This window comes from Haemaphysalis longicornis, unplaced genomic scaffold, assembly GCF_048455015.1.
Source record: "Haemaphysalis longicornis isolate Haplotype H1 unplaced genomic scaffold, Haemaphysalis longicornis Haplotype H1 scaffold_174, whole genome shotgun sequence".
Taxonomy (NCBI): Eukaryota; Metazoa; Arthropoda; class Arachnida; order Ixodida; family Ixodidae; genus Haemaphysalis; species Haemaphysalis longicornis.
This window is the reverse complement of record NW_027526279.1, coordinates 201,986-229,812: the sequence shown is the minus strand read 5'-3', so window position 1 is coordinate 229,812 and position 27,827 is coordinate 201,986. Positions and strand designations below refer to the sequence as shown.

The following is a 27,827-nucleotide window of genomic DNA, read 5'->3' as shown; positions in this document are numbered from 1 at the left end:
TCTGCACGTGACATCGTTGTTTGTATACCCATTGTACCACTCCTGCTTCGACCGAGAAGGTCTGCAGTATACTCAAACAAATAAATAAAGAAGCTTCACTTTTCCCTATTTTTTTGTCTCGCGCAATCAGAAAGCAGATAGAAGAGCACACGGCAACTTCTGAAAAGGGTTTCGACAGAGACTTCATCGATATTTACCTTGGAAAAATGGAGGACACGCAGACATCTCCAAACCCGTATTTCAACAGTAAGTGCTTGTTTATGGAACCCCCTCCTTTTCATGCCCGAAACATTCCTCGGCAAACAGCGGCGGCTTCCGAAGGCGAAAGCGTTAGGTAAGTAACTAGGTCTAAAATCAATCGTCGAGGTCAACACAAGGCCCTCGAAATGAACGAGTGATAAGAGAGTAGAAAACTGGTCGAACAGTGTAGAAATTTAAGACGAATTTGTCAGAGAATCTCCTGCGCGCCAAATAAACTATTCCCAATTCGCGCTCTGAAGGTGGTAGCACTGCGAAGCTGTAAACAATAGGCCTTATGCAAAATCTGCTGCCCTCTCGCGGCCACCGCGAGTGCCACCGCCATGTTCAAGGGCTCAACTGGAAAGCGGAGCATCGAACTGCAGCGAGTTCTCGGCGATCTATCGTTTCCTGTCGTCCAGGATGCCTACATACTGTTGTGTGCCATGTTGCACACAAAGTGGGAACAAGGATGCTCAAGGGGAAAAGCTAAGAATGCTACAGAAGTCAAAGTATTAATGTTTATTGCGTGTCGCGCGCGCGTGTGTGCGTGCCGCGCATGCGTGTCGCGCGCGCAGCGAATCGTATCCGTGTAAAATTCGTTCATGTAACAATGACAACAACAAATTATGTGCGTGTGATATGAAAAGGGTTACCAAAGAACTGCCTGCTTGTCTCAATATGCCAGAATTACCTCGCGCTAACGCAGCGGCGATTGCGGACTATACTACTTCGGTGATCGGCGCGAACGCGACCTCGCGCTAACGCAGCGGCGATTGCGGACTACTATACTTCGGTGATCGGCGCGAACGAGATCGAAGCTATTAAAAGAATTACAGCGAATGCTGAATGGAACAGCCAGCGCTCGTGCGTATAATACTGATAAAATAGCGCGTGCTTGCTGGTCCGGTGTTTGAAATTATTTGATCCCTCGGAAGGCAGGAGTGTCAACTGGCTTGAACATAGAGGGTGCAACCGCTGTGTTTACATGCTTTGCGAGATCAAGGCGAACGTCGCTGCTACAGTTCATGTACGGACGTACTTTATGTACTGTTGGAAAGATTCAGTTTTTTACATTCTCACAACGAAGAGAAGTTTTCACGCGATGTAAGCATTCTGCGTTCACTCCAAATGCAGGGCAAAATGAGTTCGAGTGGTTGCGTGAACAAACTCCGTGCCGAACACGAACCATCGCTTGATCCGCGATTTTTCTTGCCATGAATGACGATTTTCTGGCCAAAAGCACACGCAAAAAAAACGCTGCGCAAAAAAAGACGCCCTTCTAACGAAAAAAGGTACATGGAAAAAGACGCAGTTTAGGTACATTTATTGTATGCCTTAGTTCTGCAATTAGCGCAATAAATGATTATTGAGCATTTTCAGTGCATAATTGAGGAGGTAGAATGAAGGGGAGGAGGGGGTAGCTGTTTCGTAGACATTTCGTAGGCTCCGGTAGCAGGCACAACGCACAGCAACAGCAGGACCAGCGACACTGAAACCAAACAACAGACCCGTGAAATTCAATACAGGCACAGAAACATTACCTGTTCAAGAACTAGACTAGTGCTTACAAATAAGAGAAGGGGAGAAAGCCGTCATTTAGACCTAAATTTGAATACGGTGTGACGTGGCCTTTAATGCAGACCCTTGGGAATAAACAGGACGGCTGGTAGTTGAAGCATTTATGGCGATTATAAAAATAATCCAAGATGATTTACGTAGTGTGCAACTAGAGCACCATGGTCTTTGACCATGTTAGAGACTACAGTACCTGCTCTGCATAACAAGAGAGTCCTTAAACACTCCATAAGTAGTATACACGTTAACAAGCGTGGGTAAAATAAATTAACAGAGTCTTCACACAGACAAAATAAATGAAACGAGCGCCACAAGCAAAGGTGACGAAAATATGACAGCCTTTTTAATGACCCTCGCACAAACAATGCGCTTGCGCATGATGCGTTCAGGTGTGCTTTCACGCATGATGCGTTCAGGTGTGCTTTCACGCGACAGAAAGCGCAACCCGCAGCCCATAGCGTTAGTCCTATAAGAATTAATCACCAACTGTGTTCGATCGTTTGTAATCTGCACATTCATTATCGTGGCAAGAATTCCTTAGTATTTATTTTTCATTCAAAACGCTTCCATGAATCGAACATTTACTCTGCACCGGGCTGCAGCATTGCAGTGCTATTTGATTTCTTAAAAACGGGATTTTTTTTTGCGAGCGACCCAGGATTGCTGTTACAAAAACAAGCGCAAAGTTGAATCGCGGAAGAGCGAGCATTCGTCAATGTTTTTTCGCTTTCATAAGGACGATTTACCGCACTGCTTGTTGCAAAACACGATACCCCAGCGCTACTTGAACAAACAAGAGCCGTGAGCCAAATATTTATTGCATAAAATAAGAAACGTACAAGAAGTGAAACGGAACATGCGTGTTGCGGCTGCCCGAGCGACTGATTTTTCAAAACTTCGATTTGCGTGCGGCACCATTGATGGCTCGGTAGGCTTTAGAATGTAATTCATTCTAGGCACCATTAAAGAACTTCTGCGCAAAGTCAAAAGCACATACAAATAACAACAAACCATGAGTACTTACCCGGCGCACCGTTTCGTCTTCATCGTCGGCAGGCAAACGTACGATTCGGTGGCGAACTTGTAACTGCGCTCCTGGTGCCGTTGCGATTGCGTTTTGGACGCGTAATATGTCTCCGCGAAGCCGGACGGGGACCGGGGCAACGCAGACAAGTCCACACACCATTCATCAGTCATTACGTGCGACAACACAGCACGACACGTGCAGCGAGTCACCAAGAAGCGATAACACGCACGCGCAGCACCTTGTAGCACACGTATTCCCGACCGGCGCTATCCTTAAACATGGCGTCGAACCGAGGGTTCGATTCGGCTGCGACAGAGGGCAGCACTTTTGCATAAGGCCTATACCGACATCGATAAGCCATGCGACATCACTTTATTTGGCACGCGTGGCTCTACAAAGAGTGAAACCAGAGACTCTGGCAGCCGTTACCTGGGTTTCGCGGGGGCAGCTTCCGCGTATCCGAGTGAGCGAACGCAGCAGCGACGGCAGAAATAAAATGGAGAGGAGCGTATGGCGAAGGGTGACGAGGAGGGCGGCACGCGCAGCTATTCGCAAGTCCAAGTTCCCCGACGCAGTCGGGCAACATCAGTCAAAACAAACAAAATACCTTCGCAAAACTGGTCCGCTGTCGCGGAGGGCGGCACGCGCGGCTATAACGTCACCTCCTCACTGAGTCCCCCTCACTCATGTTTCATGCGTCGCCGCCAGGGCCCTGATAATTTCACCAGACGCTGTTCGGTTCGCCGCTAATCCGCACCACGTTAACGCCAGTATACATTATGTGATTTGCACTTCACACAAGGGCTTTGAATAAGCGCAGGTGGTAGACCCACCACTGAGCTCGTTAAATACACCGACTGCCTCCCCGTCTCCTCGTGTGTTCGGAGCGTAGTCGGGAAGACGCCGCACTGTCCCTCCGTTTCTCTATTCGGGTCCATGGCTCAATTCTTGGCGGTTCCCGTAATTTCTTCCATGTAACATGGCGTTTCCTGCTGACGTGGACACGAACATAAACCTCTACCGCGGACACGATGGTACATGTATACTGTTTTGTAGCAAAAATTTGTTGAATTTGGGCGCGGATGGGGTAAAACACGAAGCCTTCTATATGACAGTCGTACACGCATGCCCAAACCCTGCACAGCTGGACGACGCAGTCTGTTAAAAGGAAGAGCTAGTGAGTGCATGCGCTGTAGCCTTCGACTTAGAAACGTTTATTAGAGGCATTACCTGGGGCCTGAACGAGAAATTCGAGTACACTTATTGCAGCAATAGTCATTACACGAGTTATGAACCGTGTTTCTGATAAAGGTCTTATCTGCTTGGAGACCTCAACGCGAGAATTTGCTGGAGGATGTGCGGAGGACGTGCGCGTGACGAAGGATGTGCGTAGTATGTGTACGAGGTGGAGCATTACGTGCCTGTGCACATAGAAACCAACTCTGCACCAATTCAAATTTTCTGAGTTTAGTGCATCACCCGGTAACCATGATTTACACTTCTAATCTTCCAAGTAACGCATAAACCAGATTAAGTGGCGGCAGCTAATGTTAAGCGGCGCCAGGTTATGTTGTACTGGGGATGTGCATGCTCGCATGCACACCCCCACCTACTTACTCCCAAATTTAGCTGCAGTTTAGAACTGCAGTGCCGTGCTATGCTATTCTGTGACAAGTGATTTTTCGTTGGAGCGTGGGAACTTCATTTGTATAATGCTCCTATGCTCAAAGGAAGGAAGGAGTATTGAGCGTATTTTGGTGCTCTGTGTGCGCGGGGCTCCGCAAGCAACGGCTAATCGCAACATTTTACCTGCGGCCACGTCATGTTCATGCGGATTGAGACTTTTTCATGCATGTTTATTCTACTTCCTTGAATTAGTGGCCCTATCAATTCTGCGCTCCTAGTTTATTTTGCTAGCATAATTACTCATCCCTATGGTTGTTCAAAACAGAGCAGTGCAATATGTCATGTAGAGCCCTTCTACTTGGAAGCTGCCAATGGCGCGAGAAACGCTAGCGTCGCCTTTTTACCTGCCCACATGGGGCCGCTATCTTGCACTATGTGGGCTCCTGTAATCTATTTGTACAAAGTTCGTTGCATACTGTCATCACATTGTAGTCATATCAACCTAAAAAAACTATAATACACCACTTAAAAGGAGAGTAAATTGCATGTACCAAAAATTTCCCCCCACCATTAACATAACGGACGATTTTTATCTGCAAGCCAAGCGAACACCCAAAAAGTCTTTTTGATGTACAAGTGCACTCCTATATTTTACATCATTTGCTCGACACTAAAATCCAGAGCTTGGTTGTGTGCCCAGTCACCAACTTAAAGCTTCACTTTTAATCTTATTTCTTTCCAAATCAAACTGTCTTCGCAGCGTGCTCTACAGACATCACATTGTGCTCCTGTGACAACTCAGGCACGTTTACTCGAAAGCAAGTATAAAGCAGGTGTTTTGTGGTTCACAACAGAGAGCCCCCATTTCTCTCACTCTCTCCCTGCTTTGTGGACTTTCCTCTTCAAGAACTGCATAGCAGCATGATACGTTGTTCCGCATAAAATAATGACAACAGCGAGCAACCGAATAATATGAAAAAAGAACACTTATGCAGGCAGACACTGGCTCTGGATCATGGCGTGGTTAACTCTTTGCTGCCCCAAACAAGAAAATATATAGGTGCGCAAACTGTATTCCCTCCGGGCCACTCGGAACTACACCAAGGTGTGTGTTCCCTGTAACAGCGATATTATACGAATAATCGTTTTGACTAGAAAAACTCTTTCGTCACTTTCCTTAACTCCTTCAGTGAACAACTTGGTGGGCATAGTCACGGGCTTTTTTGCGGCCGGCACACTCAGCACAGCGTCCACCATTTTGTGGCACCTGGTCAAGTTCGCCCAGGAACCCGACACGCTTCAATCCAAGGTGGGTACCGGATAGGGTTATTATTTAGAGTCTTTATGTGAATTCCAGGGAAACGACACGTCTGGCAAAACAAAATATTCGAGGGACGACAAGCGCACAAGCCTGATAAAATATATCCGCTGATGTCCAGATATCGCCGCCAAATTAATAAAGCACAGGCGAGTAGACAACCGCTGTTCAACTAATTAAAGTACTAACAAGGATGGCTGTCCCTGAAAAATAACGGCTAAAGCACTACAAATTATTTTCGCAACGTGTATACAGCCGCGTTACAGGACTGCGCAAAAGCTTGTAAGGTTGGCAAAGGATTTTATTGAGAGCCATTCCCGTTGTGTTCCTTAACTTTAGAACGAAATATCAGCACTAAGAGGGAAAAATAATGTTTTGTGTTGGTGCGATTCAGGGTTCGCAGATTCAAAACGCCGCCTTCGAAACTAAAAGTTACTGAGGATCCCTGGGCATATTGTTATGACATGAGAACGTGAAAGCGTTGTTTATAAAGCAATTATTCACTACTCCCGTCCCGCGGTTTCACCGCAGATGAGCAAGTTCTCCTTGTAAGCGCAGACCCACCCACCCCCCCCCCCCCCCCGATGCACCCCTTGAAGCCCATCACGTGACTCGCCAGGCGCGCTTTCGGCGCTGCGCTCAAGGCCCCGTTTTCAGTCGTTCTGCTCAGCTAGCGGCGGCCAGCGCGGCGGACGCGGCCGTTAAGCTTATAGTCAGCCCACCAACCCCGCACCACCCACGCATGCGCCCCTGGGTTGCGTCGGGCTATGTGACTCGCCTGGCGCCCGGCGAACAGGAACGGTGCGTTCGCCGTGAATGAAAGCGAGGCCGGGCCTCCTGTGAGCTTTGCACGGGACCGAACGGCTTCGAACCGTGGTCGGCAAAACAGCTACACCAAAGGCCAATCAAGCGAAATCAAGACACAACCAGACTAAGCCAAGCTTTTGCTTTGCATTTCCAAGGTTAGCTGAGCTAAACAGCAATGCTTTTTTTTTTGTTTGGCTAGGTTCGTCAACGAGTCCTCTGCCGACGTTGGCGGTAATCCACGTTTACGGTAAACCTACGGCAAGCCCATGTCAGAATCACCGCGGTTACTTGTTGCTGAATCACTGTACATGCTCCTGGGATAAGAATTTTATTTCAGAAGTTGCAACCGGTTCGGATACGATACCCGATACGCAACCGGCGCGGCTGCGGTTGGGCGCATACCGGTTGTGCGCACACGTATCGGTTCCAGTGTTCTATTCGGTCCACTACCGGGATCGGCTCTCCGTTCTTCTGTGACTTGATACTGCCTCCACAGAAGCTGAAAGCCAACTCGGAAGCGAGCAGAAAGGCGCTGTTGTTGTAGATGCCATGTTGGTAGCCCTTCTGTTTTATTTCCCATGCACGCGAAACAAAATGCGTCACGGAAAATCGGCTCCTTTAGGTTGTGTTTTATTTCTCAAGCACTCCCCTTCCTTCGTATTTTAATTATGATTCACGCAGTACGCAACACGACCCAGACAATAAGAATTGAGCCTACACGATGTGTTGCTGCCGGAGGTGTCACGCTAATAGTTCGGGTGCAGAGGCCTCATGCTGATGCACGCGGCGTTTGTAGACCCCTTTTGCGAACGCTACCTGGGCCTGAATTCTGTATACGCTGAAAAGGACGGCCGTCAGTTTGAATAAAGGCATACCGACAAGCACCACATTCTTAGCAATCAAACGTGTCGGCATCGCCTGGTGTTAACGCACGCTACGTGCGTCGCCTCAATGCATGTATACATGGGCGCTCGCTGACTATGCAGAGATGCCCATTCTATAATGTTGCAGTGAGTGAGCATAGGAAAGCGCAAGACCACTTCGGGTTTACCCGTCGCTTTCGACATTTGGGGACATGTTTAAGCATACTTTAGCGCGATTTTATTCCCCAAACCCAATAGCTATATTTTCTCTAGCGGCACTCAGCTGATTTAGCAAAATTTAACCAAGCTATTTCTTTAAAGAAGCCAACACCCAACACATCTTTAGTTATGGTGGCACGTTCCATTACTTTTATAGCTACTTCGGTTGCTTTCCTATGGGGGAAGGGGAATTTGTGATAGCTTTCATGACAGCTAAAACGGCAAGTTGGTCAAGTTGGCATCGATGTTCGCTACCAAGGAAGTCAGTTTGGTACGAACATCGAACAGGAATAAATGAAGAGACGAAACAGGCTGTCGAATTTCAACTGGAACTTTTATTTATCTTGCACATACAGAAGTTTTCGGAATTTTCTCGGTATTAACCGAGTTGAAGTTCTAACGTGTGTTTCATCTCTTTTCCCTTAGTGCTGTCAGATGTTCACTAGCAAGATGAATTCCTAAGCTTTTATAGGTTATATAAATAACATATGGTTACAACACTTATACCATTTCCAAGATTGATCCCGTCAGCAAGGCTGGTGGTAAGAAGCAAGCGTTGTGATCATTAAAGGCATTCCTGCTCCCTCCACTGGCGGAATCTTTCAAATACTACAAAAGTTTTTTTCAGCAGACAGAATTGGTTGATGGCCTGCCGCGGTTTCCTTAGCACCAGGCAGAACTGGTTTTGTGCAGAATTACCAAAACTGTTAGAAGCCCGATGAATATTTGGAAGGTCTGTGAGTCAGCCTCCAAAGGAAGTTAATTTGAGATGACAGCTTGATAATTTTTCCTCAAGGCTCAACCGTTGCTTCCTACCTTTTTTTTTCAACCCGCAAGTGACGTTCTACCAAACCGTCACCAGCAAATCAGCACTTTCAATTAAGGGAGAAAGTGGTATTTAGCTTGAATTGGAAATTGTTAGAAACAGATCCATTGCTAACACCGCCAAATCATGTATCAGGGATGTTAACAAAAGTTAGCTCTTGTACCATAGGCTGTCTGATGTGTTCAGCTTTGGTGCTTATGACTTAAATACATTTCTCGGCATTTGTAATTGCCCTGCAAATATCCTTTGCAAAGAATAAGACGGACAAATAGGTTCTCGTGGTGGAGATAGGGCCCTCATCATTGTAGTTAGCCAGTCGAAAATAGCCGTAACAGGATGCAGGGATCCTGACACGTCTAGCGCTACGCTTCAACGCAGCCGCTGGTGCGTCACTTCGTCCTTCTCCAGTGTTAACTCGCCCTCCCAACCACATAAATCCCAGTGCCGGCGACAGGCGACGGCGCTAGGCCTCATGTGGTTGGGCTCCATGTGGTTTGCCTCCATGTGATCGTCTCCATGTGGTACGGCCTGGAGGCGTGGCAATGGCATGATAAATGTGGATTCCCTTTGGTTAGTGTGCCCTATGAGCATGCAAGTGCAGGGAGCTAAAGAGAGCGCTGCTCTACAGTAGCACGTCGACGGCAACAGGCAAACTTAACACGACCGCATCTCTGCAAGTCGCGACTTCTCGCTGTTTCGTTCAATACCTTCTAAAAATTAGCTGATGCAAAGACAGACATCCCACTTCATGAATGCCTTTTAGATATTGCCGCGAACCATACATTGGGTTTGTTTATTTGTGTTTTGCTTTTACCGCCCGGCTGCGCCGGTCTGTGTTATCTCTGCGCCAAGGGAAGCGCGTGTTCCATTCTTTCTTTCTGTGCCGCATGTGTTATCTGTCGTGATAGGGAGAGCATTCCGATCTAACGTGAACAGCCCAGAATAATCTTCTTGGATCTACTATGTTCTCGATGTGAATCGACGTTTCGAGAACCACGCGCGCCGAAAGATAAAAAGCCTGCAGTGCGGACGCCGGAGCATTCGATTCTGCGACGCTCGCTGACGCAAGTCACTTTGTTGACCGCTGCTTCGCCGCCTCTGTATTCTTTTGAGTTGTTAGGGGAGCACAAGTTCGCTCCAATAAACTTGTTTCTCCTGCAAGACAACTGCGTCGTCCTTGGCTTCGTGACATCTGGTGGAGGTGCGGGGTACGCACCCTTCATGCCCACTACAACCTCGAAAAGCCGCCAAGCCAGTCCAACAAGAGCCAGCCCCCGCCTGCAAGATTTACCGCCCGAGTTCGGTTTGATGCCAGAAGGGCCCAAGAAAAGGAACGCTGCAACCAACACCATGGTACAAGAAACAACGTCGCCAATCATGCTGCAGCAGCCCCGGGAACCGCCATCGTTCCGGGGAGCCCCCGCTGAAGATCCAGAGGAATGGTTGGAGAAGCTGGAGCGCGTGCGGATCTTCAACAGGTGGGACGATGAAGAAACCTTCCGGCATGTTTTCTTTTACTTGGAGGATGCAGCCCGAACTTGGTTTGAAAACCACGAGAGCGCCTTGACCGACTGGACGCAATTCAAAAGCGAGTTCCTTAAGACCTTCACGACCGTGGTGAGAAAAGAACGAGCTGCGATTTTACTGGAAACTCGAACGCAACACCCAAACGAAGGAGTCGTAATCTTCGTCGAGGAAATGAAGCGACTTTTCCGCCGTGCGGACCCAGGAATGACGGAAGAAAAGAAACTACGGTTTCTGATGCGAGGTGTGAAGCAAGAGCTCTTCGCGTGCCTTGTTCGCAACCCCCCCAAGACCGTGTCCGAATTCGCGTCTGAGGCCGCCGCGATGGAGAAGACGCTCGAAATCCGAACGAGGCAGTACGACCGCCCAATCAATGCGCTAGTTTCGGAGACGCTTGGTGCCAGCGCTATCAACTCCGACTCACTACGCGACACTATCCGCGAAATAGTGAGGGAGGAGCTGCGGAAACTGCTCCCGACGCCGCCGCAACCACAAGTCGCTTCTCTTACCGACGTCATTAGAGAAGAAGTGCAGCAAGCGCTGGGAACTTCAACGACGCCAGTAGCACCTCGCGAGCCGCAAGCCATGACGTACGCGGCTGCTGTACATCGCCCTCGCCCACCTGCACCCTATCGTCACGAGGCTCCGTACCGTCGTCCCCTCTCGCCGGCCCGACCACCTGCGGCGCAACCCCCTGCCCCAAGGAAGACCGACGTGTGGCGAACGTCCGACAATCGTCCGCTGTGCTACCACTGCGGAGAGGCCGACCACGTCTACCGTCGCTGCCCCTACAGGAGGCTCGGTTTGCGAGGGTTCTCCGTCGACGCACCCCGCCCCCGAACTGGCCAGCGCCCATCGGAGATCGAAGAGTACCTGTCCAACACCAGCCGTCGACCAGCCCGTTTCAACCGTTCGCCGTCACCCTACCCATACCAGTCGCCGAACCGCCGTAGCAATGCTGAGTTCTCACGTGGAAGGTCCCCCAGCCCACGCGGGGGAAACTAAAAGATGCAACTTCTGGAGGTAAAGTTGCACGATCGCGGAAAAATGAAAACCCTCCAACGACGCAACGACTCGCGGAAGACAGTGACTCACAACATGCCCTCATCCCGACGACCCGACCCAGACCTGACGAGACTCCCGTACACGACGACAGCTATACGCCGCGACGCGCACCCTACCGGACCGAGACGTCCGCTGAGAAGACGATGACAACGACGACGCACAGTGCCCGACCGTCAACACGCACAAGCCGAGATGCGACGCCCCGACGCACCCGGAACTCGAGGAAGGCGGCATCCGACGTCAAGGTGTCCATCGACGGCTTTGATGTAGTCGCCCTCGTAGACACGGGAGCCGACTACTCCGTGTTGAGCGGACCATTTGCGTCTAAACTGAAGAAAGTTATGACCAGATGGGACGGTCCGCACATACGCACAGCAGGAGGCCACCTCGTGACACCAAGTGGAACGTGCACATCGCGCGTCACCATAGACGGCACGACGTACCCTGCGGTGTTCGTCGTTTTGCCCAACTGCTCCCGCGACGTAATTCTCGGAATGGACTTTTTGACGGACAACGGCGCAATAATCGATCTGCAGACGAAGTCGATAACTTTTTCCTCCGACCACTCCATGAAGCCGGAATCGAAGCCCGAAATCCGTGCAGCTGTAAGGATCGCCGATGATCACGTCACCCTGCCACCCCGCGCAAGCTTGATGGTCGCAGTCTACTGTGAAGATGCTGCTCCTGACGTCGACGCTATCGTAGACACCGATCAAAGGGTGCTTCTCAACCGTGGTGTGTCGGTCGCAAGAGGCATTGCGCGCTTCAAGGAACACCAATCCCACATTTTGGTTACGAATTTCACCGAGGAGTACCAGCATTTAAACAAGGGCGCGGCAATTGCATTCCTCGAAGAAGCGCAAGAAGCAAGTGACGTGATCGCGGTCGCCGACTTTGAGCGCACACCCGTTGAAACCTTCAAGCTCCCGCAGCCTTTCGACGTGAATCCGGCGCTACCGCAAGAACAACGGAACAAGTTATCGGCTTTGCTGCGTCGCTATAGCGAATGTTTTTCGTCGAGCGCAAAACTACGTCAGACCCCTCTAGCGAAGCACCGAATAATAACCGAAGATGGAGCCCGACCCACCCGACAGTCACCGTACCGCGTCTCTTCACACGAACGGGAAGCCATCCGGACTCAAGTCGACGACATGCTCAGCGACGACATTATACAGCCCTCGAAAAGCCCCTGGGCTGCGCCCGTCGTACTCGTTAAGAAAAAAGACGGCACATTAAGGTTTTGTGTTGACTACCGGCGACTGAACAAAATCACGAAAAAGGACGTGTACCCCCTCCCCCGAATCGACGATGCCCTCGACCACCTCTGCCACGCGAAGTACTTCTCATCGATGGACCTGAAGACCGGCTACTGGCAAATTGAAGTGGACGAGAGAGACCGAGAGAAGACTGCATTTATAACCCCAGACGGCCTATACGAGTTCAAGGTGATGCCGTTTGGGCTGTGCACAGCACCAGCGACGTTTCAAAGAGTCATGGACACTGTGCTAGCTGGCCTTAAGTGGCACACCTGCCTCGTATACCTCGACGACGTAGTGGTATTCGCCCGGACTTTCGACGAACACCTTGCAAGGTTGGAGTCTGTACTCGAGGCCATTCGTACGTCGGGGTTGACACTGAAGCCTGAAAAGTACCGTTTCGCATACGGGGAACTCAAGTTCTTGGGCCACGTCGTCAACGCCGCGGGAGTCCTACCTGACCCGGCAAAAACTTCAGCCATTGCGAACTTCCCAAGGCCGAAAGACAAGAAGGGCGTGCGAAGATTTCTCGGGCTGTGCGCATACTACCGGCGCTTCGTCGCAAACTTCGCACGCATTGCAGAGCCACTCACGCGCTTGACGAAAGATAGCACCCCTTTTAGCTGGGAAAACGACCAAGAAAAAGCATTCTGCGAGCTGCAAAAACGCCTGCAAAGACCACCCGTGCTCGCTCATTTCGACGAAAATGCCGAAACGGAAATGCACACGGACGCCAGTGATATAAGCTTGGGTGCCGTCCTTGTCCAAAAGAAAAGCGGCTGCGAAAGGGTAATCGCCTATGCCAGCCGTGGTCTGTCGAAGGAGGAGAAAAACTATTCTGCCTCTGAAAAAGAGTGCCTGGCTATTATATGGGCGATTTCAAAATTTCGCCCATACGTGTATGGAAGGCCATTCAAGGTTGTAACAGACCACCATGCGCTGTGTTGGCTCGCCAATTTGAAGGACCCCTCTGGCCGTCTTGGGCGGTGGAGCTTGCGCCTGCAGGAGTTCGACGTTACAGTCGTTTATAAATCCGGCAGAAAACACTCCGACGCCGACTGCCTGTCCCGCGCCCCCGTCGACCCACCATCACAAGACGCTGACGAAGACAGCGCGTTCTTCGGGATCGTGACGGAGAGCGACCTAGCCGCCCAGCAGCGTGCCGACCCCGACTTACGCGTCATAATCGAGTACCTCGAGGGATGCAACGTTGCCGTTCCTAGGACCTTCAAACGCAGCTTATCAGCATTCAGCCTGAGATACTCCGTCCTCGTGAAGAAGAATTTCAGCACCGCAACAAGAGCGAATTACCTTCTCGTCATCCCCGCGGACCTTCGTGACGAAATTTTGGAAGCGTGCCACGACGACCCGTCTTCCGGACATCTCGGCACAGCGCGCACTATTGGAAAAATCAAGGCGAGGTACTACTGGCCCGGCCTTACCTCTGACGTCACCCACTACGTCCGGAGCTGCCGTGACTGCCAACGACGAAAAACGCCGCCGACAAGACCCGCCGGACTTCTGCAACCGATCGCCGTCCCATCGAGACCATTTCAACAGATTGGAATGGACCTTTCAGGCCCGTTCCCTACGTCACGATCACAGAACAAGTGGATTGTCGTAGCGACAGACTACATGACGCGCTACGCAGAGACCGCCGCTCTTCCGAGGGGGACTGCACAAGAAGTGGCGAAGTTCTTTATAAGCCAAGTTGTGCTGCGACATGGAGCCCCGGAAGTCCTAATCACCGACCGCGGAACGGCATTTACTGCGGAGCTGATGCAAGGAGTATTACGCTACAGCAACACGGATCACCGAAGAACGACGGCGTACCACCCCCAAACGAACGGACTAACAGAACGTCTGAACAAGACAATCGCAGATATGCTGTCAATGTACGTTGACGTTGAACATAAGACTTGGGACGAAGTGCTCCCGTATGTCACGTTTGCGTACAACACGGCTATCCAGGAGACGACGCAGCTGACGCCGTTCGAGCTTGTCTACGGTAGAAGGCCAACTACGATGCTCGACGCCATGCTTCCGCACGTAGAAGACGACGACCTCAACGCCGACGTCCACGGATATCTTCAACGTGCGGAGGAGGCCCGCCAGCTCGCTCGAGTTCGTATAACGGACCAGCAGCTGGTGGATGCGGGCCGCTACAACCTCCGACGCCGAGACGCCGAGTACCAACCAGGGGATCGTGTGTGGGTTTGGACTCCCATCCGACGACGCGGACTCAGTGAGAAGCTCCTGCGACGGTATTTTGGACCCTACAAGATTCTACGACGTGTTGGCCAACTTACCTACGAAGTGATCCCCGATGGTGACTCCGGCACATCACGACGACACACGCGGCCTGAAGTCGTCCACGTGGTTCGCTTAAAACCTTTCTACGGACGATGACGAATTTTATTTTCATTTGTTCGGACTGTCGCTTATGTTAGCATCGGGTCGATGCACTCTTAGAGGGGGGGTAATGCCGCGAACCATACATTGGGTTTGTTTATTTGTGTTTTGCTTTTACCGCCCGGCTGCGCCGGTCTGTGTGATCTCTGCGCCAAGGGAAGCGCGTGTTCCATTCTTTCTTTCTGTGCCGCATGTGTTATCTGTCGTGATAGGGAGAGCATTCCGATCTAACGTGAACAGCCCAGAATAATCTTCTTGGATCTACTATGTTCTCGATGTGAATCGACGTTTCGAGAACCACGCGCGCCGAAAGATAAAAAGCCTGCAGTGCGGACGCCGGAGCATTCGATTCTGCGACGCTCGCTGACGCAAGTCACTTTGTTGACCGCTGCTTCGCCGCCTCTGTATTCTTTTGAGTTGTTAGGGGAGCACAAGTTCGCTCCAATAAACTTCTTTCTCCTGCAAGACAACTGCGTCGTCCTTGGCTTCGTGACAATATGATGTACTTTGCGGGGAAAGCACGGGGATCAGTGTTTCATGTTCGCAGTAGTCACGTATGTGCACAAAAAATGCGAAATAACTTGATTCAGTCCATGCACCTTGTCTGTAAGCTGTACTACCACAAGCGCTTTCAGAGATTAGGTGGGATATCGTAGGGTTAAGCGAAGTTAGAACGACAGGCGAAGAATTCATGGAGCTCACTAGCGCTCATATGCTGTGCTAGAGAAGGACCCCAAGAGAAGTAAGAACACGGGTGGGATTTTCATTTCATCTAGAAATAGCTGGGAACTAGGAGAAGAGTTTCAGCATTAGCGAGTGAGTGGCGGCTATTGTGATTAAGCTAAACAAGTGATACAGGGTAAAGATAGTGCAGGCCTATGCGCCAACAACCAGCTACGATGACAGAGCCTTTGACAGCATCTACGAGGACTTCGAATCAGCAGTGAAGAAGGCAAGAACACAGCTCCCGATTGTGATGGGTGATCTAAACGCAAAGATCGGTAAGAAGCAAATGGGAGAAAGGTCAGTGGGAAACTTCGGAATACAACATAGCAACAGTCGAGGACCTACATTGGGGGGATTTGCAGAGAGAAAAAACTTGAGGTTGATGAACAGATCCTTTTACAAACGAAATAGTAGGAAATGGACATACAAAAGTCCGGCAGATACAACAAAAAAATTTAAGGAAGCTGACACAAGCGGATAGGACTTGAAGGTAGCAAATCTCTACGTAACCTTCACGACCATCACGAAGACTTATGTCCACGATTGCAGCCGATTTTTTTCTTCGCTGCCGCAACGACCTTATCATTGTTGCCTTGAGTGTGGGATTTTTATTTTTTGGAAGTGGTGATCATTGGACATCGTCTTGGAGGGGCGCACGCTATGACGTGCACTTGTGGATCCGAGCGAGTGCAGCCACGATTACGGCGAACGTCGGAGTCTTTCTTGCTCCTAGCGAGTGTTGCCACCGTTAACAGAAAGCTGAAATTTTTTTGCCAATATTGGTCAATCTCCCTAAGTGGGTATGCTCGGCTTGACAAAGTAGCGCCAGGTACGGTGGGTGGTCGCCGCGAAGCACGCACACATTAGCGCTCGGCATTACCTTGGTTTCTTAGCTGCCGGGTGGTCGCACCGATCTTGGTCGGTCTCCGTAAGAGTGTATGCATGGCTTGACAAACATCCGCAGAAGATGCTGCGCTGCCGCCGCAAGGCACGCACACACGAACGCTCGGCATTGTCCTGCTTACTTTTTACTGCCGGCCGTCGCCGCGAGGCTCGCGCTCACGTCCGTGCGCTTGGGAATTTCTGGGTGTTTTATCTGCCGAAACAAAAAATTACGATTTCCTCAGCGGCGTCACTGTTAAAACAAAATTGGCTTCATTTTAAGTGGCAACATAGGTATTGTGCAACACGTAGAGTGCTAAGTAAGATTCGGAGCAGCAGTCACAGGATCATGGGACGCAAGCGAAGGCTGCATCTCAAAAGAGAAAGAAGGAAACTCGTGAAAACTAAGAAACATCGACTATATCCAGTCGAAGCCAGATCGCAGGAGTTCAGAATAACTCTTCAAAACAAATTCCTGCTTCTAAACGAGCCGAACGAGGTCACTGTAGACAAGGTAAATGACAACCTAACATCGACACTCAGTAAACCGGCAGCAGCTGTGGGAGACGCAGCATGTAAGGAACAAACTGGAAAACTTAGAAAACGGAGGAACTAATTGGCAAATGCGAGAACATGAAAGCGTCAAGTATGGAGGATCAGATTAAATTAACCGAGCTCTCGAAACTGATTTACAGAAGTAAAACACACGACACCTGTGCATCGAACATGGCAGTGATCGAGGAAACGATCAAAGTAAGAGGAAGCTCGAAAGCAACTAAGGGTAAGCTAACCATAGGCAAAGACAGGATGTGCGCACTCAGAGTCTAGCAGGGTAACATTGCGCATAACCACGGAGCGCGCATAACCTGGACGAGATAATTAAGGTAGCAGAAAGATTCGACACACGGCTGTATGTCAGCGACGTTAGACCAGGGGATACTGAGAGTACAAGCTCAACTTGCGATGTCTCACTAGTAACTAAAGAGAGAGTAGGAAAGGCTGTGAACGGCATGAAATTTAAAAAGGCTTATGGTGACGATGGCCCAACGGTGGATGTTTTGAAGGAGGGAAGAGATATTGCACTTGGAAAGCTTGCTGTTGGGTTTTCGGCCTTTTTGAAGACTCAAAAAGTGCCCATAGCCTGTCAAAACGCCAAGATTATTCTGATTCATAAGAAGGAAGATACCAATTACCTAAGAATTACTTACCCATCAGCCTACGCTCAGTTGTTTAAAAGCTCATTAGCAAAGTTATAGATACCCGCATAGGTGCCAGGCTGGATTCCCAACGGCCCAGAGAGCAGGCGGGATTTAGGAAAGGGTACTCAACCATGGTTGTAAATCAAGCGATAGAAATATCCACACAGTACACTCAACTGCTTTACATGCATCTTGTAGATAACAAGAAAGCCTTTGATTTTGTACTTACCGCAGCCGTTTTAGAAGTGCTAAAAGACAAGCGAATAGAAGAACCCTACATAAGACTTTTAAAAGACACATGCAGCGGCAGGATAACCCTCCACAAGCAAAACGATAAATTTCCGGTGTGAAAGGGAGTAAGACAAGCAGGTACTATCTCTACAAACCTATTCACAGCATGTTCGGAGGTGGTATATAGAAGGCTTATGTAATGCCTTCGGGAATTTAGGGATGCAATAAATTAAATAAATGGAATGAAATGCTAGACTGGAGAAGCATAAGATTAAGGATAAATGCGGTATACTTGAGCCATTAGAGGTATGCACACGACATAGTCTTGCTTAGTGAGACTGCAGAACACACATAAACTATGCTTGGGGAACTACAATCAGAAAGCATGCCGGTAGAGCTAAAAATAAATAGGAATAAATCGAAATTACCAGGAATAAGCATGACCAAAACGCCCTGTCCAGCTTAGGAAATGAAACGCTAGGAGAAGTAGAAGGATATAACTAACCCGGACAGATGGTTAGTGCTGACCCCACCCACGAGAAAGCTATCGGTTGAGGAGCAATCGGCAAGCACTCCCAAAAAATAAAAGGCAACCTACCTCTGTCACTCACAAGAAAAATTTACAACCAGTGCATACTGACGGTGATTATTACATACGGTGCTGAAACTTGGCGCCTTTCTAAACGACTAGGAAGCAAACTTAGGTCAGCTGAACGGGCTATGGGACGAAAAATGTTAGGAATAACACTCACAAACGGGAAACGGAGTATCTGGATCAGAGAACAAACTAATGTAGAAGATACCACAGTTTAAATAAGGAAAATGAAATAGATTTGCGCTGGCCATGTAGTGAGATGAACCGACAACCGTTGGGCAATTAGGGCAACAGAGTAGATACCAAGAGATAGGTATAGAACAAGGGAGATGCCACAAACCTGATGGAGGGAAGAAATAACGAAATTGGTTGGTAAATTTTAGACTCGAGCAGCGCAGCACAGGAGCGGTTAGGGATCAATAGGACAGGCGTTTGTCCTGCAGTAGACCTAACTAATAATGATGACGATGATTATTCGAATTTATTAAAGTTGCTTTATTGCGAAGGTATTCACTGAACTTGCGCACAAAAATTGTATTTTTAATTCAGCCCACAATTGCAATTACTGGTTTGCTTATGATGTTACGATGTTATTACAGGTCCAACAGGAGATAGATCAGGTGGTGGGCAGGCAACGGAAGCCTACATGGGAGGATCGCTTGCGTATGCCCTTCACAATGGCCTGTGTCTGGGAAATGGACCGCTGGAAAACGGCTGTTCCTTTGAGCCCTCCAAGAGAGTGAGTAGTGTTTGGGTTGCCATGCTTACTGTTCAGCATTTAAAACCCATCCCTTCTCATGAGCCATCAACATCAAAATCGAATTTTATAACAAATCTTCCAAAGCTCTTTTTATGTCGCTGAGCGTGTTAGCTCAATCATTGTAAATACAAGTTATCAGAGCATGCCGTAACTTTCCATTGCTTTTCACCACAATGTCACAGGAATCAAACGATTGACATCTCAACAATCGCTCTTTAGCCTACCTTAAGTATATCCTGCTCCGACTCCGCAAACTTAGGCGGGATGAATTCAGATTCTTTGAAAACTCTTTATTTAAACTAGACGATCTTGTGAAGTAGCACTTGAAAGTGTCCAGTGGCGAGAATGCCCTCATCTTTTGTGCCACTCATAGATTAGGGAGGGTCAGAACACCATCGCTCAATTTACGCCGTTCAAAAAAGGTATCCTCTAGCTACCAGGATATGACCTGCGACTTTGTGGACAATCATGTACTCGCAACAAGATTGCCCTGATTCGTAAAAATCCTCATTATCCAGAGAAAACGAACTGGGTTCAGGCATATCAAACTTTGGCACTAGCCAATTCGTTGGTATTCCAAAAAGGTATAAAGATCAGCTATTTTCATCAGCGGTTAAAGATTAGCGATTAGCAGCAGCCTTTTATCTTCGCGTTCGCATTAAACTTGCGCCATCAGTAAACCCTTTTGTTTCTGCTGGGTTTAGAGGAGCACGAAAAGACTCCTGTTTTCGGGGCAGCTTTTATCTCGCGTCTGTTTAAAACGATTGCTTTCTACCATAAGAACAAATCGAGCTCGTATTCATAATAAAAGAATGGTGCTGCTCTCGGTTATGTACAGGCACGGAGAAAGGAAATGCGAACAGAAAAAGATGAACTAGAACACACGAAAGTGGAGAATACTGTCGGTGGAGGTCTATTCATGGCACACTATTCGTACATTTGGAAAGCCACATTTCCCACCTTTGTTGCTGTAATTAGGCCACGCGTCGATTTGACTTGAACAGAAGGAAATCGCGCTATTTGAATTTCATGTATGTACTTTCGTGATGGCGTTGCATTTGTGCATACCTGTACTTGCCTCTTACCTCAATTTTCGCTCAGGTTTCTTCTGTGCTAGATAATGTGAGTGTATGAGCTATGGCAGCTGCTTTGAAACCTTGGAATGGTCCTGCCTCTGTATACTTCGTCACCTGTTTGCTCAGACCTTCGCATGCCTGCCCGTCGAAGCCTTCGCCTTCTTTTGTGCAAGGGCCTATGCGCAAGAAAGTTCCCCTCATTCGCGCTTCAGCATCGTGCGCCCAAACGTTGGCTTCTGACAACTTGCTTCGGTGAAAGACTGCGCCGACTTCGGCAATGTGGGAACGACAAAACACTTCTGCACATCCTCTTGGAGCACGCACATCACACTAGCTCACGCACTGAACTAACAACAAGCTACGCGAAGCTCAACCTTAGCAACCTGTAGCCATCAACTATCCTCTTTCTGGCGGCCCCTCTATTTTTCTAAGAGAAAACCCTTCAATTCCTGGTGAGTTTTTTTGAAACCTCTGTACACTCCACCCTCTTAAGTTTCCTCGCCTTCTTATTTTTCTAGCCCGATTTGTATGTCATCCTTTGAGAAAAGGTTACTCGGCCGTATTCCCTTCCATCTGCGCCCCCCCCCCCCAAAAATCCGACCCCTTAATTGCTAACTTCACTGCAAACGTCGTTAAAAGACAATAGTGTTATGCCACCCGCGCCACGCATATGCTTCTCTTCTCTTCCCCTCCAACCCGTCACGCCCCTCGCTTTTAATCCTCCCACAATAAACAAAGCAGTTATATTTTCCGGCGTTCCACTGCTTACGCCATGCACAGAACCTTTCCTTACTGCTGGACTGCTTAGAATAGCAACCCAAGAGGGCGCCCCAAGCGCATTTCTGAATTTTCGGGTTAAACTATTTTTAGGCATATTGGTATTTAAATCGCAAAAATCAAGCAGCCATGCATTTGCACTGCAAGTACGCGGTAAATATAACCCACGTATTTATGTCTTCCCTCCAATAAACTTCTTTTTTTGCTGACCAATGTTCACAAGTATAATCATTGCAAACAAGCTTGGTAGCTTGTAAATTTTTTGCCTAAATAAACGAATTCTTTTTCTTCCTACCGGAGCAATGCATAGATAAAACGACAGATAAAAGTTTGGACGGGTGGTTGAATGTAGCGACGAACAGGTACACTGGCTAAAATTTTCGAGTTTGGGTAGCCCAAGAAAAGTTATAAATACTATCGTTTTTAAGTAATTCTGCTCCTAACCAAATATTTCTTCCGGGTTTATGGTGTTAAATGCGCATTTGTTTCAGGGCCTCTCAAGATGTTGTTGTAGATGGGCTCTACATACCGAAAGGAACAGTAATTATGGCGAACTTCTGGGCGGTTCATTTCGATCCGAACCTTTGGAAGAACCCGCTGAAGTTTGACCCCTCTAGATTTCTCAATGAAGATGGCTCCCTGATGGCCCGAAAGCCCGACTATTTGATGGCCTTCTCATCAGGTAAAACCTCAACTCAGAGGCTTTGGAAGTGCTTCGAAGAAGGCGGGGGGGGGGGGTGGCTCACGACAATCAAGGATGATTATTATGATGATGATCATGATTAAGATGAAATGAAAAGCTTTTTTACAGAGGTCAGCCCTGACTTTTCAAATTTATTATTGAATCAAACACCATTTATTTCAAATAACCGATGTGTATCCGTTTTAAAAATTTTACATTATCTGAAAATTAAAGCTGTTTTTGCTTAAGGAAGAGCTATTGTTCTGTCTCCGTGGAACTATAATTGCACGTGCAATTCGCTTTGACGCGTGATACAGACGTCGCGGTAAGTGAAATTAGTGATAGAAAATCGTTTACTCCTTCTGACGGGAACAACAAAACTCTAGTGATAGTAATGTGTCAGTGGCAAGTTACAGGAAGAAATAGAACAAGGCGAATCGGCGGTAAATAATGATAAGGCTTTGCAAACGGAAGGTATGTTGTGGCAAAATTACACGGTGGTATTGAGCCTTGCGCTTTGCATCACTCCAGAAGTTGTTTTTAGCCAGCTTTATCTAATAGTTCCAAGGCCTGAGGGGGTGGCTGAGGCAGTTTTTTTTACAACCTAGGGTACTGCCCCCCATGAGACCCACCCCCCTTTTTTGGGAGCCCTTGTCTGAACTTACTGTTTTAAAAGTCAGTACCAACAGCAGATAGCTTGGCTTGAACAGGGTTTTTTCCTACGCACAGACTGGACATGAACAGCATGACCAATACTGTTTGAAATTTCTCTAATTGTTGCCAAATGTACAGTGGTGTCTGAAAAAAACGAAGGCGGCAGTGGGTCATTTTCAGTGGCAAAAGTAATAAATTTCTAGCTTCTAGGTATGTCAACTTTTATGGGCGCTAATAGTCCTGTATCGCTCTATTTATGCCCGGTCTCGCTATTTCTGCCCGTACAACAAGAAACGTCTTTACGCCAGATATGCTAAATTTGTATAGTGGTTGGCACTACACGCTACTGTAATATCTGAGCATGGTTCAAAGCGGAACCCCAACATCAGCAGTATGACACACTGACAATGGTACGATAAAGTGTCGAGAGAAACCACAACTCTTTTCGAGAGTCCAAGGTTCCAGACTTTCAGAAGTGGCTTGAGTCATTTTTTTTTTAAAATAGGGCAAAATTGGCTGGTTAAAGCGTGACTTCCGTAAATGGCAGTTATGCACCTCCCGCCGACGCTATCCCCCTGCTAACACACCAACGCTATCAAAACCGACAACACCGACCGACAACGCTATCAGCACCAACACACCAACATCGAATATATCCCCCTGCCCACCAACGCTAAGGAGACCAATTCTCTCGCCAGTAGTTCTTTCTTCCACAAGATGAATCCCTCTGTCAAAAAGCCGAGGCGAGGACCTCGGGACGTGTAAGAATTTTTAATGGCGGATGGAATTTTACGATAATGGCGACAACACTATTTGGAGGCAGCTTCTAATGGCCACTTCTTCTTCGTTTCTGATATTTTCTACATCATCCCGGCCACGCGGTAAATGAAGGAGGATATTGAGCATGACGTGAACTACTGCAGTTTTCAGCGGTCATCAATCACTCGTATTTTAACACTTTCATCCGAAGTCACGTGATCAGTTCATTGTGGTAACAGTCCATGTCCTGTCCGTGTTGGCCACATCATGGTAGTCTATGGAGCCTTCTTCTTCCGTCTACGCTTGAAGCGTCTGTGCCGAATTCGCTTTGAGGAATCAGACCAGTTTACGCGGGGAATCTGGACCATTATGTGTCCTGGCAGTGGTCGCGCAAGCTTTATGTGGCATGTGCGGCGGATCGATTGTATTGTAAAGGAAGTCACGTACCGGCTGCACCTTTCTATGCCTGTAACGATCTTGCGTTTCGGTGGAGACTTGTTTAGGGTGCTTGTACCTGCTGATCGTTGGGCTGCGTGTATTCGCCGTTCCCTCAGTCTTCGTTTCGACTTTGGGATCTTCAAATGGTCACATTTTACATTGACCAAAACAATCACCTCCAAACCCGACATTCCGCGGTAGCAACATATTGTTACGTGGCGGTAGGACACAGGAAATAAACCATGGAAGATGCGAGTGATGTATTTACACTATTTACACGATGTCGGCTGGGAGGTAGCCCGCCCAGCTGGGTCTTCTTCTTCAGAGGCTGCGCCGATAGCTCTCGTCGTCTTCTTCCCGTGACACATCCCCCTCGTCGAAAGCGACCGTCCCGGTCGAGGCCTTAGTACTTGTGCAGATGCGGTGACGATGCGAGATGAGAGGAAAACGGGAGTCCTCGGCGCCACGGATGAGGATGATTCGTCGTGGTGAGCACTGGCCCCAAAACAGCAATGTCCGCCGACGCAGTGAAGCACGTCAAAGGCCTCGGAGGCGCGTCGGAGTTCAGGGCAGGGGAACGGTGTCGTCTTCTGTTCAGATCGTGGCTGGTCACGTCGTTTGGTCTCGGCAAGTCACAGGCTGGGGGCACGGGGCTGGGGAATGGTGCGTCCATGGCTCACCGGGGCTGGGGCAGGCCGACGCGATCCAAGACCCATGAGCGATGTTCAGCAGCTGAGACGAAGCGAAGCTGGGGCCAGGATGGGGATGATCTCCGCAACCTCCACCAAAACATGTTACGTGGCGGTAGGGCACAGGAAATAAACCATGGAAGATGCGAGTGATGTATTTACACTATTTACACGATGTCGGCTGGGAGGTAGCCCGCCCAGCTGGGTCTTCTTCTTCAGAGGCTGCGCCGATAGCTCTCGTCTTCTTCTTTCCGTGACAATATATAAAGGCTCCGTGCATGAGATGATATATCGATTGTTCGGAAGGGGTGCTTTGTTCGCCTTCGGTGGTGCTTGTTAGCCTTCATGAGGTTGATCATTGAGCACCGAACGTGTTTTCGTGCCATGACAACCATGCAAATGCGATGACTCTTGAAGTGAATCTACCACGTTGTCGAAGATATGGCTCCTCGTCATCCTTATTGGAGTTACTAGAGCCAGTTCGCCGTTCAGAGCGTGTACTCTCAAGAAAGCTGTTTTCAATCCGTCGCCTGGGCACGGAACAGTAGCAGTTGCCTCTTATTTTTTTATTGCATTCAGTCCTCGTTTAAACGAAGTGGCTCGTTGAGTGGGCTGTGGCTTTTCACGATAATTGAAAGTGTCACCAAATCACTCTGCTTGCTGGGAGAGTCATTGCTCTCCACTGCCATATCATCGTTGTTGGAGATACCTGTCTGTTTTTCCGGTGCTATCGTTACAATCTGATTGTTGGAATGGGCTTGCAACTCTGGAAACAATCTGTTCATTCTAAATTTCGTTAACACGATAGAATTTTCGAATTCGTATGCGATTTCATATTTTTCGGTGAAATGAACAAATCAACAAGTTCTTCAATATCGCCGTCAAGCTTCTTTAAAATATCATGTGCTTGGAGTCAGCTTGTCTTTAGGAAAATGAGCTTACAGATTGATGGTGAATCGGCGCTCATCTCAGTTCTGATGTCTTTATTCAGTGTGGTTACGTTATTGCGGATGAGGCTTCATCTGTGGCAAAGGGCTTCCAGGTCTATTCTCGACGTCGTTAATGTCTACGTGGTCGTCAAGAAGGATCACGGTCGGTGGAAGGTCGAAGATGTTGTCCTTGACTTTCCCTGGTTTCCGCGAGGCGTCCGCCAACAATCGGTAAAAGTCGTTGAGGGCGTGGTTTCCGGTACACGTTTGGTGCGTCCTCAATTCCTTGGGTTTTCTTCGCAGATGCTTGTGGCCAATGGTCAAGAGCAGGAGTCCAGTGCCATCGCAACCTTGTCACTCACGTCATCGTTGATGGCGGTCTGCACACTCCGTTCTTCAATTGTGTAGATCTTCCCATCCTGGTCACGGCACCACTTTGTTAAAGAACCGAGGCGAGGACCGCGGGAACTGGGGGAATCTTTAATGGCGGATGGAATTCTACAATGATGGTGAGAGTAGGAGGCAGCTGCCGAGCTACCTCTTCGTGTAATATTTTTAACGCCCTCTTTCTTTTCTCCCAAATCTCCCCTCCGTGACTGCCTGGACACCCAAACTCACACCATGTGGGACTTTCCTATTAACCTCTCTCCCCCCATCTCCAGCGGTATCCCTGGGAGGACGTTCTGGGCAGGTCGCAACCGGCAGGGCAGCTATATCTGGTTGACCGAGCCGCCACAATCGTTGCCAGACTTCAGCCGGGGGCCCCCTACATACCTAAACAGATCAGTGCAAGTTGAGCGACGCAGCAGCCGCCACTCTCCCCTACATGGTTCAAACACGATTTACAACAACATGCTCGGCGGCGGTGATGCGCCGTGAGATGACAGCGGAGTAGCGCGGCCGCCGTGCTTTTGCTGATCACACGATTACTTCCTGAGACGCAGCAGCTATCCGCCGTGACTGAAAAGACTGCAGTTCACGCTGAGCACAACATTTTACATTAGGGAGTATAGTAATCGTCAGCCTTTGTTATTTCCTTGTCCTTGTCATTTTGGTCTGCTAGCCTGCTTGGAATTGCTTTCACACTTACCTGACGCAAAATTCACTGTCAATGTAGGTTTGAGCCAGGCATGCATTAATTTTATGATATAACGTAACCATGACGTCCAGCTCTCTTACCTGAAAAATTGAAAGAAAGTGAAGAAGCGGTGACGATTTCCCGTCCTGTATTTCGTGGCGCTTGCGATTTAAAAACTGTATTCGTTAAAAGTCGCTTATCGGTTTTTAATGTGTTTTTTTTTTGTTTCTCGCAGGAAAGCGCTCTTGCCCAGGCGAAATACTCGCCACCATGGAGGTTTTCCTCGCAGTGACATCATTCCTTCAGCGGTTCCGCGTGATACCTGAGGGAGAAATTCCTTTCGACCTCGATGACCCGAAAATATTGACGCGGCATGTCGCATGCCTTAAACTGAAATTCCTGCCTCGACCATTGGCCGACTAGAAGCCACGTCAGCGAGCTGCCCTCCTTTGCAACAAACTGATGGCCATTCTTTCCTAATTCTATTACTTTGAACTGGAACCGGAAATTAAAGCAATACAGTTTCTTACGGGAGACCCTGAGAACATTTACTAACGCTGCTCACATCCGGAATCCCCATAGAGCACATTTAGCCATTTATTTTTTACTCACTTTTTCGCCACGGTGTTTTCCTCATTTTCTCTGTCCCCTTCCCTTCCCAGTATTCTGTGAGGGGTCCTCTTGATGAACGTTATCACCTGAAGCAGACCCCTCCCGACTGCACTTCTAAAGACTATAAACCACAGAAGTATGTTTACCAGCCCCGACGCTCCTGCCCTGAACTGGCATAGACCAGTTGATATTGTTACGTGGCGGCAAGATGAAGGGGACAAGAAATGTGAGAGATGGGGAATGGAAGATGTATTTTTAAATCGACGCGAACTATGTACGAATGGACACGGCAGCTCCAGCCGGGCTGAGTGACGCACACCCATTTGTCTTCGTCGCAGGAAGGGGCAAACATTATGAGACACTGTCCGCGCTATATCCATCTTGTGACATTTCCCACCGGAATCCTCAGTAGGTAGGCGATTTTGGTGAGCACGAAAGACGACGTGGGATTATACAGTAAAATCTTGGCCATCCCGAATGGCGATGAGGAGCTCGTTGAACACTGGTCCTTTAACTGCGAGCCTGCGACGTACGAAAAGCAGCGACAAATTGATGAGGGTGATTTGAGTTCACATGGCCCTTTATATTTTCTGACATCCTCGACTTGCTTCCGCGGCCAGGATGGCCGAGTGCTTCACTTTGTCGAAAGCACTCTGCAGGTCCAGTCCCACTATCGCCTGGTTGTCCTTCGTCGTGTTGTCTATGACCTCTGCCTCCTGTCCCAAGTCGGCTCCCTGCGGATGGGGGAGCGTACGTACAATTACGTGCGTGACTTCCCCTCTGGACGCACGGCCAAGATTCAAGCGGGAGACCACTCTCTGGGCGAGCGGAAGATAAGAAGCGTGGGCACGCCCCAGGCCTCGGTGATATCGCCGCTGCTATTACACCTTGTTATGATCAGAGTAGCGAGGCGCTTGGAAGCCATACCCGAGGTTCGACACACCATATACGCGGACGACATCACGCTGTGGGTGCCGGGTGG

The 27,827-nt window shown here is 48.8% G+C and overlaps 1 protein-coding gene across 1 annotated transcript in view; it reads left to right on the top strand.

Annotated features, from left to right (window-relative positions):
• LOC144166516 (cytochrome P450 2C3-like) overlaps positions 1 to 26,702 on the top strand; it is a 35,498-nt gene extending 8,796 nt beyond the window's left edge. The window contains exons 3-7 of the mRNA XM_077696024.1: positions 131 to 246; positions 5,659 to 5,777; positions 18,991 to 19,130; positions 21,496 to 21,686; positions 26,469 to 26,702. Coding sequence (XP_077552150.1) covers positions 131 to 246; positions 5,659 to 5,777; positions 18,991 to 19,130; positions 21,496 to 21,686; positions 26,469 to 26,656 — 754 coding nt within the window. The 3' untranslated portion in view covers positions 26,657 to 26,702. The remainder of the gene's footprint in view (positions 1 to 130; positions 247 to 5,658; positions 5,778 to 18,990; positions 19,131 to 21,495; positions 21,687 to 26,468) is intronic.
• The last annotated feature ends 1,125 nt before the right edge of the window (positions 26,703 to 27,827 follow it).